This window comes from Carassius gibelio, chromosome B4 (assembly GCF_023724105.1).
Source record: "Carassius gibelio isolate Cgi1373 ecotype wild population from Czech Republic chromosome B4, carGib1.2-hapl.c, whole genome shotgun sequence".
Taxonomy (NCBI): Eukaryota; Metazoa; Chordata; class Actinopteri; order Cypriniformes; family Cyprinidae; genus Carassius; species Carassius gibelio.
The window spans coordinates 8,095,509-8,121,938 of record NC_068399.1 but is presented as its reverse complement, the minus strand read 5'-3'; the positions used below and the strand labels follow the sequence as shown (position 1 = coordinate 8,121,938).

The 26,430-nt window shown below is 39.4% G+C and overlaps 2 protein-coding genes across 2 annotated transcripts in view; both read right to left on the bottom strand.

Moving 5' to 3' along the window:
• LOC127956006 (zinc finger protein 239-like) overlaps positions 1 to 26,375 on the bottom strand; it is a 32,653-nt gene extending 6,278 nt beyond the window's left edge. Inside the window, exon 1 of the mRNA XM_052553751.1 lies at positions 25,986 to 26,375. Within this exon, the coding sequence (XP_052409711.1) occupies positions 25,986 to 26,139 (154 nt within the window). The 5' untranslated portion in view covers positions 26,140 to 26,375. The remainder of the gene's footprint in view (positions 1 to 25,985) is intronic.
• The window catches only part of LOC127955937 (zinc finger protein 271-like), a 191,598-nt gene that overhangs the window by 87,997 nt on the left and 77,171 nt on the right, over positions 1 to 26,430 (bottom strand). The gene's annotated exons all lie outside the window — the stretch shown is intronic.

Genomic DNA, 26,430 nt, shown 5'->3' with positions numbered 1-26,430 from the left:
TGACGAGAAGACAACACTTGCTACACTCCATTGCTACACCAGAAAAGCAACTGCATCCACGGTCCATGTAACGCTAGGTTCTTTGAGAAGCTGAACATGGTAAACTTCCCCCTCACATCCAAAAAAAAATTATTTGGAGACATTTAAAAACAAATCCTATGCAGCGCTGCCAACGATTTCTTGATGAAGCGTGTTTGTGGGTGAGGTCTCGCTCTCCTCTGGTAATCATGTGCGTGCTTTCCCAAGAGAAATGCTCATAAGGATTTCCACCATCCCCTACATCATTAGATCCATCATCGAAAAAACTACCGAAACTTGTACCACCCAGAAGAAAGATGTCCCCACTCATCCGAATAGGCCATGATTGGCATGAAAATCTCTTTAACACTGAACAACTCTGAATCCATGAAACACCATTGTAGCCCCCCTTTAAGCAAATATGTGATACATATGACCCCTTGCTGTGGCATGAGGAACATGTAATGTGCATTAATGCTGTAGGTTGCATAATGGAGGGTGGTAGTCCAGCAGGGGAAGCATGCACCCTTCGGAAACTTAGAATGGCATCCAGTCTGAATGAAAATGCTCCATATAAACACCTCAGTCAGAATAAAAATGCCTAAACCGAATGGTAATCTGTTGAGAGATAGGATAACCTTCTATAGCTGAACTAAATGAAAATCCTGCCATGTAAACTGATTACTTGTATCCATGTAATCACATCAATAGTCTGTCATCAGAATGGGAACGTGATGTCGGCAATGTTGTGCATTCAGTGATTAGTAGACACTGACATTACAGTAGAGACTGGGAAATAGTGGGCAAAGATGATAAAATTCCAGTTATACAATAACACACATTAGAATGGAATCTGGAATCTCATGACCAGAGCAGAAAACTGATGTAGTAAGTGAAGCACAATTAACTGCTTTTCAGCTTTGAAACAACACTATGGCTGAATCTGAAAACATAGGCAGGTGACTTGCTGCCTTGCTGTCTAATCAGTCAAGTTTATTTATATAGCCCTTCAAAACAACATAAATGCTGACAAAAGTGCTGCACAACATACCAAATAGAGCTGTAATCGGGCCTTAAAAGTTAGGCCCGACAGGACCCGAGCCCGACAAGTACATTTTGATTGACAGCTTTTTTAAAGCCCGAACCCGTTTACAGCCCGACATTATTCAAATGTGCTCACGCACACAGCTCTTTTGCCTTTTGCCAACAATGAGCAATTTATTCATGTTTTAACATAATTTACTCATAACTAACGTAGACTAGACCACTTGGAAGTTGGAATAAAGAAATAAAATAAGTCCTGTGTCACATCGTAACATCTCAGCGTTCTAGACATAGGCTCATTTAACCTATAAATAGACCAACGCACCAATAAAAACGAGTCATTTAAAAAAAATTAAATTAAGATAAATTTTAAATTAAGATGGGTATTTGGCAATAACGAAATTAAGATAAAGGCTCCGCCGGATTTGCTTTATTTAATAAAAGAATAATGCCAACATTAGCGTAAATACTCTGTCAACATTATGCATTTAAGACTCAATGAATATTTAGTTATCATTTGAAAAACCTTTACTCACAGAGATTAGGCTAGGTCTACATGTTTATGTGGAGGAAAATGATTGAATCCACTGTAGATGTCTTCAGCGCGCTCCTGCGCGTGCGTCATGATGGTGCGTCATTATTCACTCATTATTCTCTTTATAAGCATGGTTAAAACTTTTCCACACCTTAGACTTTGCTCTAGTTGCTGGTGCAACCAAAACGTAATCACCAGAGGCAAGCCTCCGTTACACCTGCTCAGCATTCATTTTTCGCATCTTTCTCGCGCTAATCGAAACACATCACATGACCGCTCGTTTACCTCGAAACCGGAGCGCAAGCCCGAGCCCGGCCCGAGCCCGCGTAAGATGATAGAAATTAAGCCCGAACCCGACCGAACCCGTCGGGTTCGGGCAAAGATCTTCAGCTCTAATACCAAACAAATCATCCATTGTACAATAAAATTTTAAAACTAATAATAAAATATGAAAAGAAAGCAAAACAAAAATAATAGAATTAAGACCGGAAACATCATGCAATTTAAAACAATAATTAAGACAAAAAAATAGTAATATTAATTTAATAATAAATATCAAGTTACGCATATGCCTGAGAAAAAAAAAAGTTTTAAGAGAAGATTTAAATGTAAAAAGTGTAGGGGAAAGTCTAATAGACAAAGGTAAGGAATTTCAGAGCTTAGGACCAAGAACTGAGAAAGCTCTGTCGCCTTAAAGTCAAGATTTAAGTCGAGATTTAAGTCGAGATTTTGGAACATTTAATATCATCTGAGTGAAGGATCGGAGTGTTCTCACTGGACAATACGAGTGGAGAAGGTCTGAAATATATGAAGGGGCAAGACCATGAAGTGATTTAAATACAAATACTAAAACCTTAAAATCAACTCTGAATCGAACAGGTAGCCAATGAAGTGATGATAACATTTATTTGTTTATCAAATTTTAATTCAGGATCAAGTGTAACTCCCATTTTTTTTACTTTATCACGAATGCCATCTCGAAGGGGGCCTAGGGTAGATATTATATTATTTAAAAGGTGTGAAGGGCCAAACAACATAACATCAGTCTTCTTCTGATTTAATTGAAGGAAATTATTGTCCATCCAGTCTTAATGTCCTCTAAACAAGCTAGAAGAGAGGAAATTAATCAGTACCTGATTTTAATGGAAAATAGAGTGTCATCGGCATAAATGTGATATGAAACTTTATGGGCCTCAAAAATGGAACGAAGAGGGAGTAAGTATAAGGAAAATAAGGTTGGACCCAGAATTGAGCCCTGGGGCACCCCACAAGTGACAGGAACTGAGTTTGATGAAAATTCTCCAATTTCCACCAAAAATTTCCTGTTTGCAAGATATAATGCAAACCAATCTAGTGCACCATCACGAATGCCAACTAAAATGTCCAATCTCTTTAACAAGATACGATGACACACAGTATCAAAAGCCGCACTTAAGTCCAATAATAGAAGAATAGAACAGTTACCAGAGTCTGCGGATAGTATGAGGTCATTTACTACCCTCAAAAGTGCAGATTCAGTGCTGTGTTTAGCTCTGAAGCCAGACTGAAAAGGATCCAGAATATTGGAAGTTTCGAAATGGGCCTATAGTTATTAAAATCAGAAGGATTACATAGGATTATATAGAGATTATCGTTTTTGAGTAAAGGATGGACCACAGCCTGTTTAAGGCAGAGTGGTACAGAACTAATTTGTAAGGAGCTATTGATAATAGAAAGTAGACTTGGCAACACAGAAGGCAGAACATCCTTTAGTAACTTTGTTGGAATGGCATCAAAAGAGCAAGTGGTTGGATTCATGTTAGAGATCATGCTTAACATCTCGGAGTGTGAAATTGTGTGAAAATTTGAAAAAGCAGAGGGGCAAACTTTTGCATATTGATAATTCGGAGTTAAATTACTAGAGATCTGTGCCCTAATTAAAGTAACTTTTCTTATATAGAAGTTGCAGAACTTCTCGCATAAGTCTAGGCTAGGTTCTGGGCCAGCCGTTCTAGAAGGGTTTAATACTGAATTTAACAGAAAATAGTATCTTGGGGCAATGGGAATATTTTGAGATTATGTTAGAGAAGTATCTTGCTCTTTCCAAGGAAACTGCTTCTTGGAAGTCAGACAAGTTACTCTGTAAGATTTGAATTTTGATGAGATTTGTAATTTGTCCTTCTGTTGCTCTTCTACATTTTTTTCTTAAGACTTTTAGGTCACTATTGAACCATGGTTGATTATTTGATTTCAGTTCTTTGGTTTTATAAGGGGCAATTATGTTTAAAATTTCTAAACAAGAAGAATTGAAACAATTTACCAACTCCTCAACATTCTGATTCTGCAATGATATCAAATCACTATGAGCTGGAAGGGCCAAAAAAGCATCCATAAATTCCAAAGCAATCAATGTCAATGACTTTGCAGGTAGCGTTTTTGCCTGAAGACACCTCATGAAACGGCGGAGTAATGGTTTAATGATCTACAGCAAAATATAGAGAGCTTTGGTTATAACTAAGTGGATATTTCATTACTGCAATATTAATTTGTCGCTAGAAATTACATAAGTGGAAAACGTTGTTCAGAAACATACATTTACACACAAACTGACCACCGACTGCAACTTTCAGACGCCATCTTTATTTTTTGGTTTAACTGTCACGGAATGGAACGCACGGGATTTTGGGATATCAAAGGCAACGAAGGATACATCTGTGAGGCTGTATTGCACCTTACAGAGGGAGAGGACGCTGGCGCTGTGTGTTCGCCGCTTCTCCACTCTGCTCGCCCGCGATTTTTAAACTGTGTTTTTAAACTATTCTTATAACTGCAAGGAGCACCTACCTCTTTGTACTACCTTGGCCAATACTATTATCATGGGAGATATAAATATTCATGTTGACACCCCCTCATGTCATCTTGCTGCTGATTTTCTTCAGCTGCTAGACTCCCTCAACCTACAACAACATGTTGATGTCCCCACACATTCCAAGGGACACATACTTGATTTAATCATTTCAAACTCAGCTCTCATCAGTAACCTACAGGTTTATGATCTTGGAGTTTCAGATCACAAGGTTGTGGCAATGGAGTTGCCCCTTCCTTTCTCTCACATCATACCAAAGAGACAGATCTACTACAGAAAGTTGAAAAACATCAATGCGGATGTCCTGGTCCAGGACCTTCAACATATCTCCTCTCTCTCCATTGGCCTTTCTGACTTGGTTTCCGTTGCTGACTCGGTGGATTTTTATAACCAGTCCCCGAGCAGTCTTCTGGACCTCCATGCCCCTCTGATATCGAGGACCGTCTCATTCACACGATCAGCACCTTGGTACACCTGCGAGCTGCGAAAGATGAAAGCGGCTGGGCGTGTCCTTGAGCGGCGGTTCAAGGCCTCTGGACTGACTGTTCACAAACAGGCATACAGGAAACAAAAGAGGGCTTATGCAGAAGCTCTGAGAGACGCGCGGTCACGGTATTATTCCACTATCATCAATAACAATCCTGGAAACTCAAAACTACTTTTTTCAACAATAAACCACCTTCTCAAACCCCCCGTACTCTCCCACTCTGAGACCACTGAGGAGAGGTGTAATATGTTTATTACCTTTTTCAAACAAAAAGTAAATAATATCCGCTCTCAACTCACTAGCACTGCTGCTCTGCCTTCTCCAACGGAAGATCCAGCATTGAAGATTGTCCAGCCCCTCAGCTCTTTCACTGATGTCACACAGGAAGAAGTGGAGGATGTTATCAGAAAGATGAAGCCGGCCACCTGTCCCCTGGATCCCTTCCCTTCCACTCTGCTGAAGGCCGAACTCTCTGTTGTTTCTCCATTCATCACCAAGATAATAAACAACTCCCTTCTGGTTGGTCATATCCCATCCACATTAAAAACCGCTGTCATCAACCCTCTACTTAAAAAAACAACTATGGACCCTGAAGTTCTCTGCAACTATAGGCCCATTTCAAACCTACCATTTCTATCAAAGGTTTTGGAAAAAACAGTTGCAGTACAACTTCATATTCACCTTAAAAAAAAAACCTGTTTGAAAAATTTCAGTCGGGTTTCCGCCCTGGTCATAGCACTGAAACAGCCTTGGTCAGGATCACCAATGACCTTCTGATGGCAGCAGATACTGGTTCCCCATCACTACTTATCCTGCTAGATCTAACAGCTGCTTTTGACACAGTAGACCACAACATTCTCTTACACCGCCTTAAATACACCATTGGACTTTCAGAAAATGTTTATGACTGGTTCATTTCATATCTGACTGGTAGAACTGAGTACGTTGCCCTGGGCAAAGCCAAATCACTCACTCATAATGTCACCTTTGGTGTTCCTCAGGGCTCTGTGCTGGGTCCCACACTTTTCTCCATTTACATGCTCCCCCTCGGTAAAATCATTAGTAGACATGGTATATCATTCCATTGTTATGCTGATGATACACAGCTGTATTTAAGTACAACCTCCACTTTATCTGCTCCCCTACCAACATCCACACTGACCACTTGCCTGGAGGAGATAGAGATGTGGATGAAGCTCAATTTCATTCAGTTAAATTGCTCTAAAACTGATGCCATCTTAATTGGTACACCACATCAACTTCGCACTTCAACCATCACCAGCATCACTTTTTCCGGCCAAAATATCTCCCTTTCCACATCGGTCAGTAATTTAGGTGTCAAAATGGATCCTAATCTCACCTTTGACACCCACATTAAACACCTATGCAAGACCTCATCCATCTCAAGAACATTGCCAAACTCCGTCCAACACTCAGCATGGAGGATGCAGAGAAGCTCGTCCATGCCTTTGTTTCTTCCAGGCTGGACTACTGTAATGCACTTCTCATCGGGATCTCTGGCAAAAGCATCCAGAGACTTCAATACATCCAAAATAGCGCTGCCAGAACCCTGATGAGGGTGCGCAAGCATGAACACATCACCCCCATCCTGAAATCTCTTCACTGGCTCCCTGTCACACTGAGAATTGAGTTTAAAGTTTCCTTCCTCACCCATCAGTGTATTCACGGATATGTCCCCCTCTACCTGCAGGAACTTCTCACCCACCCGACCTTTTCACACTCTGCACGCGCTCTTCGTTCTGCAAACTCAAACATCCTCCAAATTCCCAGAACAAAACTTTGCAGCATGGGTGATAGGGCCTTTTCATCGGCTGCTCCGAGGCTGTGGAATACCCTCCCGGACTACCTGAGGGCCCCACAGACTACTGATGCTTTTAAACGCAACCTAAAACATTTCTTTTTATAAAAGCTTTTCAATGAACGTTTTTATAGGCTTATGTTGTTCTGTTTTCTTTTTATATTGAATTACTTTGATTTTTAGATCCTCTGTAGCACTTTGAGATTGTCCAAATGTAAAGTGCATTTCAAATAAAATGTATGATTATTATTACATCTATGCTGCCTTCAAAAACCGGCCAGATGAAGTCATCTCAGGAGATGAAGCGGACATGGATTCCTTCCTACCTTGGAATGTGACCTCCGAAGGCAGCATTTTTCAGTTTTCGGATTTGCAGCCTATTATAGTGAATAGCTCAATGAAAACACTTGACCAAAATTTGCTAAATTTGCCAGTCATTGTATGAATTATTACAGATTCATTTTTTATCATTATACAATTCATTTCAGAGCTGCATTAAAGAAGGTCTTAGGCTGAATTGACATGCATTGGTGTTTTCCAGTTTTCCTCTTCATGCCATTAACATTATTGTGGATGTTTTCAGCCAGCAACACTACAGAACCTTTACTGTTCTCATATGTCACACGACACGACAGTATCAATAACTCTGTTTCATGTCTGAATGGATGATGCGGTTTATCACTTTACTAGAGCTAAACCAACTAATCGATTTAATTGATTAAAAGCGATTATTAAAATAGTTTAACAAATTTAGTCATCGATTAGTTGCTAAATAACTTTTATTTGCCGTAAGCGGCTAAATTTGTGCATATTTTAAATCTTCGGTGACCAAAGTGTGGCAGTAATGAGCCACTGGAGGTTTTACTCAGCCAGTACAGTGGAAGAAGTAGCGAATAGCCAATAGCTGGCCTAGTTTTATTTCACGTGCTTCCCGAACGTCTCTGCGATCTCTGCAGCATTCAGCGAGATGACAGAGGCAGGCGGCAGTGAAGTAAGCTTGAGAAAAAAAAAGAAAAAAGCTGAAGATAAAACTAATCGAACAAAGTCATCCAAAGTGTCTTTGTGTCTTCAAAAAAGAAGAGTAACCTGTAAACACTGCACTACTGAACTGTTTAAGAATTTTATTTGTGCAGATTCTCCAGTACAATGTTGTTTGCAAATGCAAAACATTGCTTTTTAACAGTTAACATTTAAAGCTTTACAAACATGGTCTGTGATCAGTTTGTCGTTTACCAGTTCATAATTCATTCTTGCAGCCTAATTATGACTGAATGAGAAAGGTAAATGTTTAAAGGGGGGGTGAAATGCTATTTCATGCATACTGAGTTTTTTACACTGTTACAGAGTTGGATTCCCATGCTAAACATGGACAAAGTTTCAAAAATTAAGTTGTACATTTGAAGGAGTATTTTTGTTCCCAAAATACTCCTTCCGGTTTGTCACAAGTTTCGGAAAGTTTTTTTCGAGTATGGCTCTGTGTGACGTTAGATGGAGCAGAATTTCCTTATTTGGGTCCTGACGCACTTCTGCCGGAAGAGCGCGCACTCCCGTATAGCGAGGCTGAGCAGCACAGACATTTCACTGATCAGAGTCATTCACTGATCAGAGCGAGAGCGTCGCGAAATGTCACAAAAGAAGTGTGTTTTTGGTTGCCAGGGCAAGACAACCCTGCACAGATTACAAAAAAAAAACAGCATTAAGGGACCGGTGGATGGAGTTTATTTTTACAGAGCATCAACGGAGTTGTGTAAGTGTTTTTGTTTGTTCCCTGCATTTCGAAGATGCTTGTTCACAAGGCCCAGTTTGACAACGGATTTGCGTATCGTTTATTTCTTAAGGATGATGCAATCCCAAGGAAAAAGGGTCACGATCGTGTGTTGGAATCGCGTGCGGTGAGTAAAACTGCTTAAAATATCTCTGCCTCCTTGTTAGTGCGTCCGCCTCCCATACCTGAGACCCGGGTTCGAGCCCCGCTTCAGCCTCTGGATCGGATTCTGGATCATAAATAAACGGCTGAATCTGACTGTAAGCCATGGTTTGTTTTGGATGATGGGTTTTCCCTCACGGTAATGTCACAGCTTCCACATGCTCTCAACGCAAAGCCTATTCGCGCTCGTGATTCTTTAGCTCCGCCCACACGTCACGCCTCCAGCCGGTCGTGTTTTTCCGGCAAAAATCGGTACAGACTATCTTTCTCTTATGAATATAATAAAACTAAAGACTTTTTGGATTTATGAAGGATGCAGTACTACTCTATATGTACTCAAGATTAACAGGATATTGAGTGAAAATGAGCATTTCACCCCCCCTTTAAATGTATTTGAAATGCACTTTTTTCCTAAGTATACACTGCTATTTTTCACACAGCAGGTTTTTTGTGTGTGTCCAATTTTTTTTTTCTGGACAACCTTCTGATGGATTTTACTTTAAAATATGAGTTCCATTCAGGTTTTGTGCCACTGGCACTTTATTCAAGGATTGTTTACAATATCACAGCATAAGCTATACAGCTGTTTCGCAGGTATAAGCTGTGTCTTTACAGGAAAAAAAAATGATGTACTGCAATCTTATTCTGTTTTATTCTTATTCTTCGTGAAAATATTTTCTGAAAGATTCCTTCAGCTTTGTTCAGGATGTTAAACTACTTTAGAAGCCCTGAAGACTGCTATGGTGAAAACATTATTTGAAATCTGCTTGCGAAATTTACTAGATTACTAACACACAATAAAACACAACTCCAGGTATATTTTTGATGAGGATATGACAATGCAAAATGGTTAAAATCTCTAAAAAGTCTACGTTGAATGATAAAGACCCTTTATTAATAATTTGCTTGGGGAAAAAATGGGCAAAACTAAAATATAAGTGGTGGGAGACATGACATGCAATTCTACCTGTCCATGATGTCTCATGTTGTTCCTCAGACAAGAAATGATTACAGCATACCATAGCTGTAGTTGGTGTTTAAAGACCTCTACTTAAAACTTTTATCTAAACATCAAATTTGTCATGTGGTGTGACTGTCCTCACGGACGACTGGTGCGCTCAAATAAAAACAAAAACACAACTAAAATCCCAGGCCTGGTCCTCTCTCGTCCTTCACAGTCGTCGCTCCAGTTTTATATCCTTCCATCTCCTACGTGGGACTTGAGACAGGTGGTGGGTCGCAAGTGTAGCTCATCTCCAATCACTACACCTGGCTCGTTCCCACGTCTCTCGGCCCCGCCCCACCCCACTCATTACATACCCCCATCGCCCCTCGCAGGCCGGGGGGTACACTTGAGACTGCGCTCTACCTCACCCCCCCACCCCCTTCCCTCCGGGGGGGACCACTCACGGGGACCTGCGGGAACCTGGGGGTAGGACAGACGAGCCAAGAGAAAAGGAGATGGAAGGAGGAGCGACAGAGACGAGAGAGGGGAGAAAAAAAAAAAAATCCGGTTCCCAGACACACTGCTGCTCGGCCCTCCACCAGCTGGGTGATCTCCTCCGCGGTGCCTGGCGGTGTCACTGGACGGCCCTCGGAGGATGGCATGACACTGCTCCGCCGCCCGGTAGACGGCGACGGCTCCTCAGGTTTTGGGCAGCCGGCAGGAGTCCCCCATTCCCTACTCCTCCCCGTTCCGGCAGATGGCAGTAGGCTCCGGCACCCTGGCGAACAGAGCTGACTCCTCCGCTCCCTCACAGACGGCAACCGCCCCTCCACATCATGGGCGGCCGGCAGCTAGCTCGCCCGTCCCCGGCAACTCGCTCCAGCCCACCGCCTTGAGCGTCCATGGCGGCACACTCCTCACCAGCTCGATGGCAACGCGGATTCACCACAGCGGCGAGGGATCTTCAGCAGCGCGTCCCTCCCGGGCTTCGGCACCACTGTAACGATATTAACTTCATAATCTTCGGGAAGGAGGAGGCGGGAACCGGCGCACAATCAAATCATATTTCAATTATTCAAAATAAACACAAAACAGCGCACCAGCCCCTCACGGACGACTGGTGCGCTCAAAAACACAACTAAAATCCCAGGCTTCTCTCGTCCTTCACTGTCGTCGCTCCAGTTTTATATCCTTCCATCTCCTACGTGGGACTCGAGACCGGTGGTGGGTTACAGGTGTAGCTCATCTCCAATCACTACACCTGGCCTCACTCCTCGTTCCCATGTCTCTCGGCCCCGCCCCACTCGTCACACTAATATCTATAAAATTTCAATCTAAAACATTCAACTAATTGTAAATTGATTCGTTTTTTATTGTTAAACAATTAGAATTGTTGTTATAACACACACTCTCCTCTAATTTTAAATTGTTCATGTTGAATGTTATTGAAATTAGATGGTGTTTGATTTACTCATATTTCTGAGTTTCTTATAATTTAAAACGTTTTAAGAATGTTAGTATGTTTTTTGTCTTATTAATGTTAACTGAATTGAATTAATTGAATGAAAATAAAACACAGTTTTTTGGGTTAACAAATTGTGGAGTGGCGCAGTTCATCATATAGTGTGACACTATATAATTTGGTGTGACATCCAGAATTGTGCCAGTAAAAATACTTTAATTATAAATCATACAAAAGTCAGTGGAACACAAGAGAAATAGTATCAGCAAGAGTCACAAGCATTTTCATAGATTTATAACAGGGTTTAACATAATTAATCTAAAATATCTGGAAAGGCAGAGAAGAGATTACTTTGCATGATGATTTAGAAAAACAATACAAAATCTAATGAATCTCCACAAAATAAATGTTTAATCTTAAGATAGTAATGATAACGATTTATGTTGAAATTAGTTACTTAGGCAGAGTATATTCCATTTTCATTTTATATAGAATAACTTTTATGGTCACACCATATGACAATTTTAGGCACGAATGCCACAAATTGTGAATAAATCCAATTTCAAATACAAAATCTAAAAGACCACATTTACTTTGGGAAATGCAAGAGTCGGTACAACACAAATCAATATTTTGTATGCCTAATATTTGAAGTAAAAAATAAAAACTTTTTTCAGGCTTATATGTCTCCCACCGAAGTACATAAACAGATTAATCGTAAAAATAATAGACCGATTAGTCGATTATCAAAATAATCGTTAGTTGCAGCCCTACACTTTACATTGTTGTGCAAACACAGTGCTGTGCGGGAGACTCTGCTCTTGCATGCAGCTTGCGGATTAAGTGCATAGCTCCGCTTCACACTTTTTTGCAGTTTTGCGTAATTTAGAAACAGTGCCTAAAGTGGGGGAGAATTCCCTCGCTTCAGCAGTCAGCTCTCACTCAACCGGACCAGAAATGTCCCGGTGCTCTCGATGGCATTAGAGTGGAGTTGTCTCGCTGAAGCGGACACGCGCACTCAGTAGATGATGGGCGGCGAAATGTGAGATGACAGAACTGATAATTCAACAATTACAAGAATCACTAGTTTCACAACTGTATGGTACACCATTAAAGGGAAACGATTCAAGATAGTAAATTACAGATTTTGCGAAGCAACAAAACAAGTGGATATAGTAATGGCCCCGACCACAACAGTGGTACGATAGAAGACGGCCTTAGTGTGTATGTGATCGTGTTCAGGCCACACGAATGAGCACACACGTGTTAGATATTTTATTTATTTTCTAACACTTATGAAAATAAGCCTGCTTATTCAGTCGAGTCAGTTTCTATTTATTTGTAGCCAAAGTGGCCTATAAGTCACATTTAGAATGAATGATAATATCTTTATTTTTATAAAAGCTCCAGAACATAAAACATTATTATATTTTTACGATAGGCTACGTGGAACTAAACTCTCGAGATGAGACATATGACAGATAATATAAGTTACTTAATAATTACAAGATTGTGATAGAGAATAAGAAGCTGGCATCAAATCAACGATCCTCACAAAAAAAAAAAGATGGCGCCTGTGTATGTGGCGAGCCGTCTTCTGCTCTCTGCCCTGTTTATTGTTTGGTTGTTTTTAAGTGCCCTCCTGTCTAACAACCATGTAGAGTCTTTCACGTATGATCGTCAGACTCTCTTGAACATTCGTAGTTCCTGTGTAAGTGTCTTGGATGCGAATTTGAGCATTTTCGCGAACCACACACATGGGACTCTTTTACGGGACATCCCGGCCTTCTTCCGGCAACTACCTCTGGACACTACTCCCAGAAAGCGTCGGAGAAGACACGGGAAACGTGGGGGTGTGATTGTCAGAATTAAAACCTTAATGAGAGCTGGTTCTCTGGCAGTACCCAGTTCGTTGCCTTGATCACGGGTTATGGTATCGGACCGCTTTACGGCGCTGGAGAGTGACACGTTGGCTTAGGTCAATCATGATGGACCCCCCTGCCTCTGCTCCTGCTTCTCCTGTCTTCCGGACTCAACAGGAATATCTCCAATCTCGGATTATTATCCGGCCGCACCGCGAGGGCGCTCATACTGCCAACCTCTGTCCTCTGAGAAAAGCATCTGGTCTGAACCTGTGGTCTTAGCTTTGATCTATAGACTACCACATATCTAATCAAAGACTTCATAGAAGAGTTTTCAGAGTTTGTAGGGGATCTGATCACTAGACACGATCACATCCTCATTTTAGGTGACTTTAACGTCCATGTATGTTGCCCCACTAAGCAGCTAACTCCTGAGTTTTTAAACATAATTGACTCTTTTAACCTACTGCAGTGGGTTAACCATCCTACACATACTCATGGACATACTTTGGACTTTTGTAGGGCTGCACGATGTGTCATTTAAGCATCGATATCGCGATGTACGAATCCACGATAGTCACATCGCAGGATGTGCGATGTAGGCTGTCGTAGTTGATCCGTTATTCATTAACTGTACGGGCCAGCTGCTCCCCGGCCCTTGACGAATGTGATTCGCGGATTAATTGCGCAGCTAAATCATCATTGAGTGAATGTTCATCATTGACAGGACTTAAAACCACATGCAAGTTTAACAGGGCAGAGAAAGAGGGAGCGCGAAAGTGAGAGAGAGTGCGCGAGAAAGACAGAGAGAGCGCGGGCGCACGAGAGAGAGACAGAGAGAGAGAGACAGTGTGCGCGCGCACGAGACAGACAGAGAGAAAGAGCGTGCGCGAGAGAGACAGAGGCCGGTGACACACTGGCTGCGTGGCGTGAGCGGCGCGTGTCTGAAGCGTCCCAGAAGCGTGGTGGCCGCCTCGAGTTTTCTGTGTCTTTACTACTTTCTGTGTCTACTGCTAGAGAGAGAACGCGCGCGAGAGAGACAGAGAGAGAGAGTACATTAGAAGTACCATCAATGTTTATAGAAATGTATATGGATTTTTTTTCTTTTTTTTCTCTTATGAATATATATATATATATGTATTTTTGTTTTGTTTGTTTCTATTCTGATATGTACAATGCTTTGGCAATATGTACCTTTGTATGTCATGCCAATAAAGCAATATGAATTGAATTGAGAGAGAGAGAGACCGAGAGAGCGCGAGCCGTTTTCAAACAACACGAGCTCTGTCTTGCTCTCTCTCCCTCGCGCATATTAATCAATTGACACGATGGTGTCAATGTTTAAATCATTTAAAATGAGAATGTAAGTGTGCTCACCCCATTTGTTTGTAAGAAAAAATATCGCAATATATATCGCAGAAAAATTAAATATCGCAATGTAATTTTTTCCCAATATCGTGCAGCCCTAGCCTTTTGTCACATGGTCTATCTGTAACTGACATTGAAGTTGTTGATTCTGCCATCTCTAATCATTTTCCTGTTTTATTTAAATTATCCCTCCCACTGCCTTCTCTTACACCTGCCTCAGAAGGTACACATGCCCGCAAATATTTGCCTCATTTTTGTGAGGATTTTGTCAAACTCTATAATGAGGTCCACCCTCCTGTATTACTAGAATCTCTATTATCTGATCTTAATGCTGAAAATCATTTTACTGTTTTAAATACCACATGGACAGATGCATTAAACCTTACAGCTCCTTTTAAACTATTTAAACCTAAACCTACATCTAAATCGGAGCCATGGGTTGACCACAGTATTCGTTCCTTGAGACAGTCATGCAGAAAAGCAGAAAGGAAGTGGAAAAAGGACAAATTACAGATTTCTTATGAGATCTTAAAAAATTGCCTATCATCAAATCAGTACGCTGTTAAGAAAGCTAAGGCTTCCTTTTTTTCTAAACAAATTGAAAAACACCACCACACCCCAAAAGTTCTTTTTTTTGTTATTAACTCCATTCTAAACCGCCCTGTTATTTCTCTTCACTGCCCGTCTTTGGATCTTTGTGAGAATTTTTCTAGTTAATTCGGCAATAAAACTTCAAGTTTGATCGGGTAATACCAACAGAGATGACATCACCTGTCCTGTGGACTTCTTTCAATCCTGTCTCTCTGCATTATGTAAGGAAGTTATGCTTAAACTCAAACCCTACTTTAGCTCACACGACACCTTATATCCGTACTGAGACAAATATTTGACACTGTCGGCCCAGGGCTGGTGCCACCATTTAACAAATCCTTGTTAGAAGGAGCTGTGCCATCTAACTTGAAAGTTGCCACGGTTACAACTGTTTTAAAGAAACCCTCACTTGATGCTTCTATTTTATCAAATTTTCGTCCGATTTCCATTTTGCCATTTATTTCTAAGATACTGGAAAAAAAATTTTTTTACAGCTCCAGACCTTCCTGACTGATAATCAGGTTCTTGAGAAGTTCCAGTTGGAGTTTAAATCACTGCACAGCACAGAAAGCGCTCTTGTAAAAGTTCTCAATGATATTTATATGGCAACAGATTCGGGGGACTCTGTCATTTTAGTAATGTTAGACCTGTCCTCTGCTTTTGATACCGTTGATCTCTCAATTCTTATCTCTCAGCTGGAACACTGCATTGGGTTAGGGGGGGCTGTTCTAAGCTGGTTTAAATCTGTTCTTACCAATAGATTTTCTCAGTAAAAATAGGAAATTTCTCTTCTTCTCCTAGCAATCTTTCCTGTGGTGTGCCACAAGGCTCTGTTTTAGCTCCTGTTTGGGTTCCATTTTTAGGAAACATAATGTCTCATTTCACTCCTACGCTGATGATATGCAAATCTATATACCTGTGTCTAGGAAAAATAACAGTTCTCTAGGGAACTTAACAGCATGTCTTGAGGATGTGAAAGCTTGGCTTACCAATAATTTTCTTTTTCTGAACTCAGACAAAACAGAAATAATTGTTTTTAACTCCTCAGTATCCAGGCCAAGTAATCACCTTGACCTTGAATCTCTAAATCAGTTAATCTCTCCCAAAGTAAGGAATCTAGGTGTGATGGTAGATAGGTGCCTCAAATTTGACAAGCAGATAAGCGCAGTCATTGGGTCCAGCTTCTTCTCTCTTCACTCTTAAACAAAAATCAAATCTTTTCTCCCCAAGCGCTCCATGGAGACTGCTATCCATGCTCTTATTACCTCTCACCTGGACTATTGCAATTCCCTATACTTTGGTATATCCCAAACGGCACGCCTACTGGTCGTTCAAAACGCAGCGGCGAGATTTCTGAAAGAAAGAGGAAATTTGATCATGATACCCCCCTCCTAAGATCCCTTCACTGGCTTCCGACTAATTTTAGAATTGATTTCAACATTTTATTACTGGTTTTTAAATCACTAAATGATTTAGCACCTTCTTATTTGTCCGATCTACTCCATCCCTACCTTCCCACTAGAGGCCTTAGATCCAAAGATAAGCTCCTCCTTCAGATTCCCACAACCCGGCTAAAATCGAGGGGTAACCGAGCCTTTGAAGTGGCCGGCCCAACACTGTGGAATAAGCTCCCACTCCCTATTAGATCTGCCTCCACTTTGTCTGAGTTCAAATCATGTCTCAAAACGTATCTATTCTCTGTTGCTTTTAGCTTATAAGAGTGTTTCTATCATAAATTGTTTTGCTACTATTTGTGTACTTTATAAGTGTTTTGTTTTAAACCATCTTGCTGACTTTAGAGTACTTAATCTTTTATTTTTCCTAACTTGTACAGAACTTTGGTCGGCCTGTGGCTGTTTTTATTTGTGCTTTATAAATAAACTGAACTTGAACATCTGATTTCCTCAAACAGTCATATTTACCATGTTTACTGTGGTAATGTCTTTTGCATCGTTTATAAATATTTCTGCCTTGTACACTCTAAAAAATAATGGTTCTTCAGCGGTTCTTCAGGGGTTCTTTGTGGTGGATATGGTGCTATATAGCACCATTACTATTTAAAGAATCTGTTAAGCCCAGTTTGGTTCTTCAGCGGTTCTTCAGCGATTCTTTGCAGTGGATATGGTGCTATATGGCACCACTGCCATGCAAATAACCTGTTAAGCTCCTAATTCTTAGTGATATTAGTTCTCTAATATCATAAGTGTCTTAGCTTTAGTTGGTGATAGGATTAGAAAAATGACATTAAAATATTGTGATTTTCCTGAACACAAGGCACATATCCAAGGCCTCCACACAAGACTTTTGACCACAGAAATTTTTTTGGTGTGAATATGAAGTCAGATATATACCGAAATTATGTCACAAACTTAAATAAAAACGTATATTCATATTCATCAATTGCTTTTTTGTTATTTGTGTAGGTATAGGGCTCAAATAATTAGCCTAAAATGAGTGAGTAGAGAATTTATGTTTAAAAACTTGTTTCAATTTCTACTTACAAAATGTGAAAATGTGTCAAGATTTTTTTAAGTTCAATAAAAAAAATATTATATATATATATATATATATATATATATATATATATATAAAATTATTATTATTATTTCTTTTATTGAACTTAAAAAAATTCACACATTTTCACATTTATACACATATATATAAAAACCTATGCGAGTTTGCGCCGAATAGTGTGCACTGTGCAGTTCAGGTGCGCGAGGGCAAGCGCCGGCCGCATTCCTCAAAGAACACTCTGGACCGTTGGACTCGACGTCAATCAAAACCAGGACGATGATGAACGTGACGAACACCTTTCTAAAAAGAGACCGAAGTTATCTTTCGAGGTGAGTGTCATAACGCATACTGTGACTGAAATATATAATTAGCGTTAAGTTACTTGTCAGGGGAAACTTTATTGTATTTTGCAAAAGTTTCACCGTGTTTTGTGACATTAATGGTAAATTCAGTATCAATCTAATGTTAGCTGAGTGAGGAGCCTGACATACAGTGTTGGCTAATAAATATGTTGTTTCACAAACACTGAACTGTATGTTAAGTTAAGTAACTTAATTGTAAGTTAACTGGGGTCGTTCTTTTCTTGACTTTCTCCAGATATAACGTTACAACACTAACGTTACCGTTTATCATCTTTTCAAATCACTAATAGCGAAAAGTGGCGGGCTTCGTTACCATGGATACTGTGTAGTCTTACCCTATTCACATGTAACGTTAGTGTCTCGTCTGATAGTGTAGAGAATATTTAAAGGATTAAGTTATTTCACCTTAAAATCAAAATGTCCTGATAATTTACTAACCCCGATGTCATCCAAGATATCCATGTCTTTATTACTTCAGTTGAAAACAAATAATAATTTTTGAGGCATACACATTCAGATTTGAATGTCAACCAACTATCCCAATGTTCAAATGTCCGTGTCAAATCATAAAATACTGTCAACATGCACAAAATATTTAAATTATTAATGTTTGTCATCACTGGGCTGCTGTAGATAATGTTAGGTCTATAAGTTACTCTATAGGCTTTGTATTCATCCTAGTGTTGTAATTTGTTTGTTTTGTTATTTTCTCTCTTTCTTCAGGTTATGACAGACTTCACGGGTTAGACTGACCATCAGTCCATTTTGCCTCATATTTTTAAAGTTGCTGGTCCCAATGTTGTAGTTTGAGAGTTTGTAACAATTTAACTATCCCAATAGGTTGATGCAGAAGAAGATGAATGAAGCATCAGGGAACATCTACGAGCAATAAAGGAGGAAACAGAGAAGCTTAGACCAACTGTAGAGCTTAAAGAAAGGATGGGGCTGATAAAAATCTACCAGAAAATGTTGTGTCTAACCACAGCACGGAGGAGATTATCTCTGAGTCTCCATGTTTGAAACTGGCCAAAATGGTAAGTACAGTAGTGTATAATTGCCTCCTTATTTATGACTTATGACTAACGAGTTTTGACTATGTCTTTTCTACTTTGCCTTCATCTTAACATACGCTCCTTTGGGATATGAGAGACCATACCAATGTTGATGTGGACCAACAGAGTTCCCTGATGGAGAATTTCAGGTGTGTGGTGGATGACTGTGAAGATGACTGACTGAAAAAAGGTAATTAAATCTGCACTGCTTAGATTTTCTGTGTATCACTGACTGACACCCATATCTGCGTGAGATCATACATTCCTGCATGTATCGGTCTTGTGTAATAATAAAGACTTATTTCTAGTTTATTAAATATAGTAATAATTACTGTCTTAGTAATTAATTGAAAAACAAAGAAAACTTATTAGATAAAAACATCAACCATGTTATGTTAACCTAATTCTTGTTTTGTTTAAAGGAATACAGTTGGAAGCAGCTATTCTGCTCTTGCCTGCACTGTTTAAGGAGGTCCCGGGGTTGCTGTTTGAAGTTGAGGTGAGCCATGAACAGTTGACTGAGTGTGAAGCAAGTCTAATTAAAGGGTTAGTTCATCGAAAAATCTAAATTATGTTATTAATAACTCACCCTCATGTCGTTCCGAACCCGTGAGACCTCTGTTTATCTTCTGAACACAGTTTAAGATATTTTTGATTTAGTCAGAGAGCTCTCAGTCCCTCCATTGAAACTGTGTGTACGGTCTACTATCCATTTCCAGAAAGGTAAGAAAAACATCATCAAAGTAGTCCATGTGACATCAGAGGGTCAGGTATAATTTTTTGGAGCATCGAAAATACATTTTGGTCCAAAAATAGCAAAAACTATGACTTTATTCATCATTGTCTTCTCTTCCGTGTCTGTTGTGAGCGCGTTCAAAACACAACAGTTTGTGATATCTGGTTCACAAATGAATCATTCGATGTAACCGGATATTCTTGAACCAGTTCACCAAATGGAACTGAATCGTTTTAAATGGTTCGCGTCTCCAATACGCATTAATCCACAAATGACTTAAGCTGTTAACTTTTTTAATGTGGCTGACACTCCCTCTGAATTAAAACAAACCAATATCCCAGTGTAATTCATTTACTCAAACAGTACACTGACTGAACTGCTGTGAAGAGAGAACTGAAGATGAACACCGAGCCAAACCAGATAATGAACGAAAGATTGACTCGTTCTCAAACTGTCCGAAAGAACTACTGGTGATCCGAAAACCAAGGCAACTGGTTCTTGACTCGTGAAAGAGTCAATCTTTCGTTCATTATCTGGCTCTGCTCGGTGTTCATCTTCAGTTCTCTCTTCACAGCAGTTCAGTCAGTGTACTGTTTGAGTAAATTAATTACTCCGGGATATTGGTTTGTTTGAACTCCGAGGGAGTGTCAGCCACATTAAAAAAATTAACAGCTCAAGTCATTTGTGGATTAATGCGTATTGGAGACGCGAACCATTTAAAACTATTCAGTTCGATTTGGTGAACTGGTTCAAGAAGATCTAGTTACATTGAGTGATTAGTTCGTGAACCAGATATCCAGACTGCTTTGTTTTGAACTCTCACACAGACACGGAAGAGAAGACAATGCTGAATAAAGTCGTAGTTTTTTATATGTTTGGACCAAAATGTATTTTCGATACTTCAACAAATTCTAACTGACCCTCTGATGTCACATGGACTACTTTGATGATGTTTTTATTACCTTTCTGGACAGTAGACCGTACACACAGCTTCAATGGAGGGACCGAGAGCTCTCGGACTAAATCTAAAATATCTTAAACTGTGTTCTGAAGATAAACGGAGGTCTCACGGGTTCGGAACGACATGAGGGTGAGTTATTAATTACATAATTTTGATTATTGGGTGAACTAACCCTTTAAATTCACTTTAAAACAGTTTCAATGGGCTTATTGTTTTATTCAACTATTTAAGGTTTGCCTTTCAAATAAATTAGAAGATGGTTAATGCTATTATACTTTCTCCCCCAGGGCCATGCTCAGACCTGCCCTCCTGACACACCAACACATAAAATGGTGCTCAAAGGCTGCAGGGAGGGTCATCCCATTGCAATACGACCACATTGTCGTCATGTTGGATGGCCAGTCCATTACTGAGGAGAGTGAGGACATCTCAATGACACTGGGCCTCATTCTTTGTATAGATTTTCTGTTTGGGATCCAATATCCTAAAGGACTGAAAAAGACACTGACCTGGAGTGCGTTGTCTTAAAAATTAAGGATGCAGCCGGACTTCCTGTCACAATTAAAAGAGTGTACAACTCAATCTGTGCATAGAGTCGCTCTCTCTCTCTCTCTCTCTCTCTTTTCTGAATTTTCCTTCTATTTGTTCTAACTCCTTTAGCCAGTGTTGTTAATGTTAAAAAGCACTGATTACAGTATATTTGAAACTAAATGAAATGAATTAAACTATTTTAAAAGTGTAATGTACTTTTGTTTATCAGTAAGCTTTTAGTACAGGATTTTGAATCTTTCAACCCACGATTTGGTATAAAAGCATCATTTAAAAGCATATTGACTCAAACGTTGTAGTACTGTATATGGCATGATAATGGCCTACTACCTAAAAAAAGGGTTCTATAAAGCACTATTTGACAAATGTGCTGTGAGGCTTAAGTGCCATTAATGACAAAATAGGGGTTCCCCTATATAACGAGCAAAAGAACCACTGTTGAGCACCATTTTTGTTGAAGAAATTGTAAACAATCAAGGTGCTTTATGGCACCTCTTATGGTTCTATATAGCACCATTTGACAAAGGTGCTGTACAGCACCTTTAAAGATAAGTGGTTCCTCTATGATTACGAGCCAAAGAACCACTTTTAGTGCTATTTAGCACCTTTTCTTTTTAGAGTGTATGGTGATTATAAATCCACATCAGATCAAGTTATTGCAAACACTCCTGCTGACTGAAAGTGAGTTTTGAGCTCAACTTACTTAAAAAAAAGTGTTTAAAGCTGGTGTTATAGAAATTATCCGCAGCACACTCTATATTTTTATAAAACCTCCCGAACAAAAATCATTATATTATTTTGATGATAGGCTATGCTACGTGGAGCTAAACTCTCGAGACAAGACGACAGATAAATGTTACTAAATAAATACACAATTGTGATAGAGAATAAGAAGCTGACGTTTGCTTCTCCAAGTGCTTGCATTTACCATGTTTACTATTGTAACGTTAATGTTTATGGTGCATAGTCTTTTACATCGCTTATAAATATTTCTGCCTTTAGTGATTATAATCCACATTGGATCAAGTTATTTCAATTACTCGCTGCTGACTAAGAGTGAGTTTTGATCTCAAATTATTTTTTTAAGTCTTTAATACTGGTGTTAAAGCTGTTATCTTTCTGAAATGATCCGCAGTGCTGCCGCTCTCCAGACGCGGAGAAACTCCACCTTTGTTCATAACCCCTCCTCTGAATATGCACAATATTGTTATCGTGGGCACTTCTAAATACCGTGAATAATTATATATTACAAATTATTCAGCATTTGGAATGCATTTTAAGAATACTATTCCCATCAACTGGTCAAAATGCACAACACCGCTGTATGCTGCTTGAAAGACTCTGTGCGCTCTGATGTAAACAAGCATGTAAGAGAAGCACATGGAGGAACGCGTGAGGGACGTGCTGAATGAAAGCACATTCACTCTCTGACAACAGACAGCACTAAACAGCAACAACAGACGCCTCAGGAGCGCAGCTGCCCAAGTGCTTTGGAAAGGAGAAAAGGACGTGCGCGCGCTCTGTGTGTGAAAACTCATTGGGTGCGTTGACACACGCACCCACATGACTACAGACATATTAAACGGGCAAGGCAAATGAAGCGAGCGAAAAGTAGGCCCTGTTTTTTTTTATCCTTTATTTAACCAGGAGAAGCCCAATGAGATTAAAAATCTCTTTTGCAAGGGAGACCTGGCCAAGATAGGCAGCTGAATTACATAACATCATTACATACGTACAAAGACACACAAAAATGAACATAAATAGGATGGAAGCACACCAAGAATAGCCTTATAAATATGTACCAATGACAAAGTCTCCGTGTGGCCAGAGCAGACCACCCTACACGAGAGTACACCTCACAGTGGTGGCTGCGAGCTTTACAATTAGTAATAAATCTCAGCGATGCATGATAGGCTGTGTCAATCATTTGAAGGCATTGAGCAGATGAATGCATATATAATATATCACCATAGTCCAGGACTAGGGCTGTCACTTTTAGTTCGAAAATCAATTGCACAATCGATCTGACCAACCAAAAAACCTTTTGAAAATGAAAATAGGTAGGGGTGCTCCGATCACGATCGGCCGATCTAGTCAGTAAAGCCGGTTCTCTAATCAGCGGTTAATTCCATCAGGTGCGTGATTTCACATAGAGCAGCTGTTACTACACAGAGCCGTTGTTAACTGAGAAGTTGCAACAAAAAACGCTGAAAATGAAGTGGATTTGCGCATCTTCTCTATTAACAATGGCTCTGTGTAGTAACAGCTGCTCTATGTGAAATCACGCACCTGATGGAATTAACCGCTGATTAGAGAACCGCTTTACTGACGAGATGCACATAACGATCGGCCGATCGTGATCGGAGCACAACTACTCTTGCTCCACCCATGCTCAATAATATCGTGTATCGTCGATCTCACAGGCTGACGATATGACGAATTGAAAAATTACCATATCGCCCAACACTAATAAGTCCCATATCTTGCCATTTTTCTGATGCTACTTTACTTAAAGCAGTCAAAGACCATTTATAAGTAGTAACTACATTTTTTTTCCTTTCAAACAGCCATAAAATCTGATTTCAGATACCAGATTAATGTGTGATATGACACATTTGCTATTTTTATTGTAATATCAGTTTGATTATTTATTTTGATGGTACGCTTTTAGACAGCTGTTGGTATGTAACTCTGCAATTACATATCAACTAGTGTTCAGTCAAGTATTAGTATGTCCACTAAATATGCTTAAACTGACTACAAGTGTATTTGCAAGTATGTTAGCTTATAATACTAGATTCAACCATTCTTGAGCACACTGATACTCTAATGACAGAGTTAGTTGGCATGTAATTGCAAAATTGCTTATAGTCAACTGGGGACCATCAAATGTAACCATATAAAACATTGTTTTTTTTCAGTTGGGGTATTAAAGGGTTAGTTCAGCCAAATATTAAAATTATGTCATTCAAACCAGTAAGACCTCTGTTTATCTTTGGAACACATTTTAAGATATTTTAGATTTAGTCCGAGAGCTCTCAGTCCCTCCATTAAAACTGATGATGTTTTTCTTACCTTTCTGGACATGGACATTAGACCGTACACACAAAGTAGTCCACGTGACATCAGAGGGTCAGTTAGAATTTTTTGAAGCATGGAAAATACATTTTGGCCCAAAAAATTTGCAGCCCGAACTAGTAGCGCAGATTCATTCCGCTTTCGGTTTATCTAATGTAGCTCTTGTAAATCCTGATGAGAACATAAGGCCTTTCTTTGACTGAATACACATTGCGATGACGTCACGGGACGCTTTCTAAAGCCCAAATTATGCTGAAAATTTGGGCAATTACAAAAATTTGCGATCTTTAGTGAAAATTTCGGTGTTTGCTTGATTTTGCGATAAATTCAGTGGTCGTTTAAATTTTCATTTCTAAAACAGCCTACCGATTATATGCATATTATATCTACCATGTATAGTCCAGTTTTGTGGACATTTCACACAAAGATCAGTATTTAGTCAGGTGGCGACTGCATTTGACCTGGATTTACCAAAATAATTTCAGGTTTCAAAATTGCATCAACTACTGATGAATACATTCACTTTTATTTGAATTAGGTTTTTTTAACAACATTATTAATTATAACTAATTCAAATGCACATATTCACTTAATTTCTTAGTTACATTAACTTTGTCATCTAAACCTTATTCACCAAATATATTTGCTTTAGCCCTTTGGAGTCGAATAAAGCGTATACGCGTTATGAGGCATTTTCTCCTGATATCCCCGAAAATAACAAATCACACTTTCAGTTTTGATCGTACAGATAAGAGCAATACACCATTCAAATCTGAAAAAAAGAGTCTTTTTTTTGTATACAGACATAACAACAAAACTTCGTGCATTTATAAAATAAAGATAACAGACGTGGTGTGCTGTCTGCAGCCTTTGTCTGCGCTGATCTTCATTTACAAACACGTAATTAAAATGAACTGGAACTCCGTGAATACTCAACGAATAGACATGAGAGAGACTGTACACTAAAAAACAGATTCCGCGTTCCTCACGGTAAAAAAAAAAGACAGTCCAGGGGGGTTCGCTTTAGAAATGCATAACTTTTCAAAATCAACACCTCATTCTACGTTAATCCAAGGTCTCCTGTACGATCACAATTCACCTATGATGAAGGTAAGATGGTGAAACAGCGTCCTGATTTCAATGTTAATCCAATTTGCAAAATCAAAAGGTAATTCAACGTTGATTCAACCATGGCACCTGACATTGTTTCAATGTTGAAATGCGGGCTGGGTTGGAATCGACTCTTGATTCCCAGCGCCTCCCCAGCGGGAATCTATTATTTTTATCTCTGCACTACTACCGAGCTTTAAAATGTTTGTTTAAAATAAACAAGAATTTTTAATAAAACATGATGTGAGTTTAAAGTATAATAATTTCACATTCAATCTTCAAATTATACCAACAATACACACACACACACACACACACACACACCTCTATCTTCAAGTAAATCTCTCTAGAAAGTTTTGGACATATGGCCATGATCGAGCAGCCCAAGCAAAAACTCTAGTCTACGACATCCAGCTCTCAAACGTGTGAACAAAAATATGTTTTATGTTCTTATTTTAGTTTTTCACCAACCATGTTATTTTCTCAAAACACATGAAGGCTACATTCATGCTGCTCACATATTATTGTATCACAGTTTCTGCTGATTAGAGTGTAATCAAACTTCAATCATTTATGTGTTTTTAAGATAATGAAAGAGCACAAATGTCCAGGGCATGTCAAAACTTCTCCAGGTCCCCAAACCCTCTCAGACCCAGAGGATTAATGCTTCATAAGACTAATGTACCACAAACAGTCATTAAATATGAATAAAGACCTACCTCCTTGTTCTTCTTCTTTTATTTTCCAGGTTTCTGGTTCCTCTTCTTTTATTTTCCAGGTTTCTGGTTCCTCTTCTTTTATTTTCCAGGTTTCTGGTTCCTCTTCTTTTATTTCACTCATGTTCTCCTCAATTTCATCTTTAACAAACACCATCTTCAGCTGATATTCTTCCCGATATATTTCTCTTTGCTTCAACACTTAGACACGACTAATGATGAAGTGAATATAACATGTATTTACTGACCTAATTCAAAAACTGTATTTTTCTGTTTACCGAAAAAATTATGTATTAAATTTTGATTAAACCAGCGCCACATTAAAACAATAGAGAGCGCGGTGAAACGAATCTTCTTCCTCTGAGGCTTGATGGTGTTTGACAAACACACGTGTGTTTTAGCGCCACACGCTGGACTGGAGAGAGAGAAGCGGCGAGAGGAGGGAAAT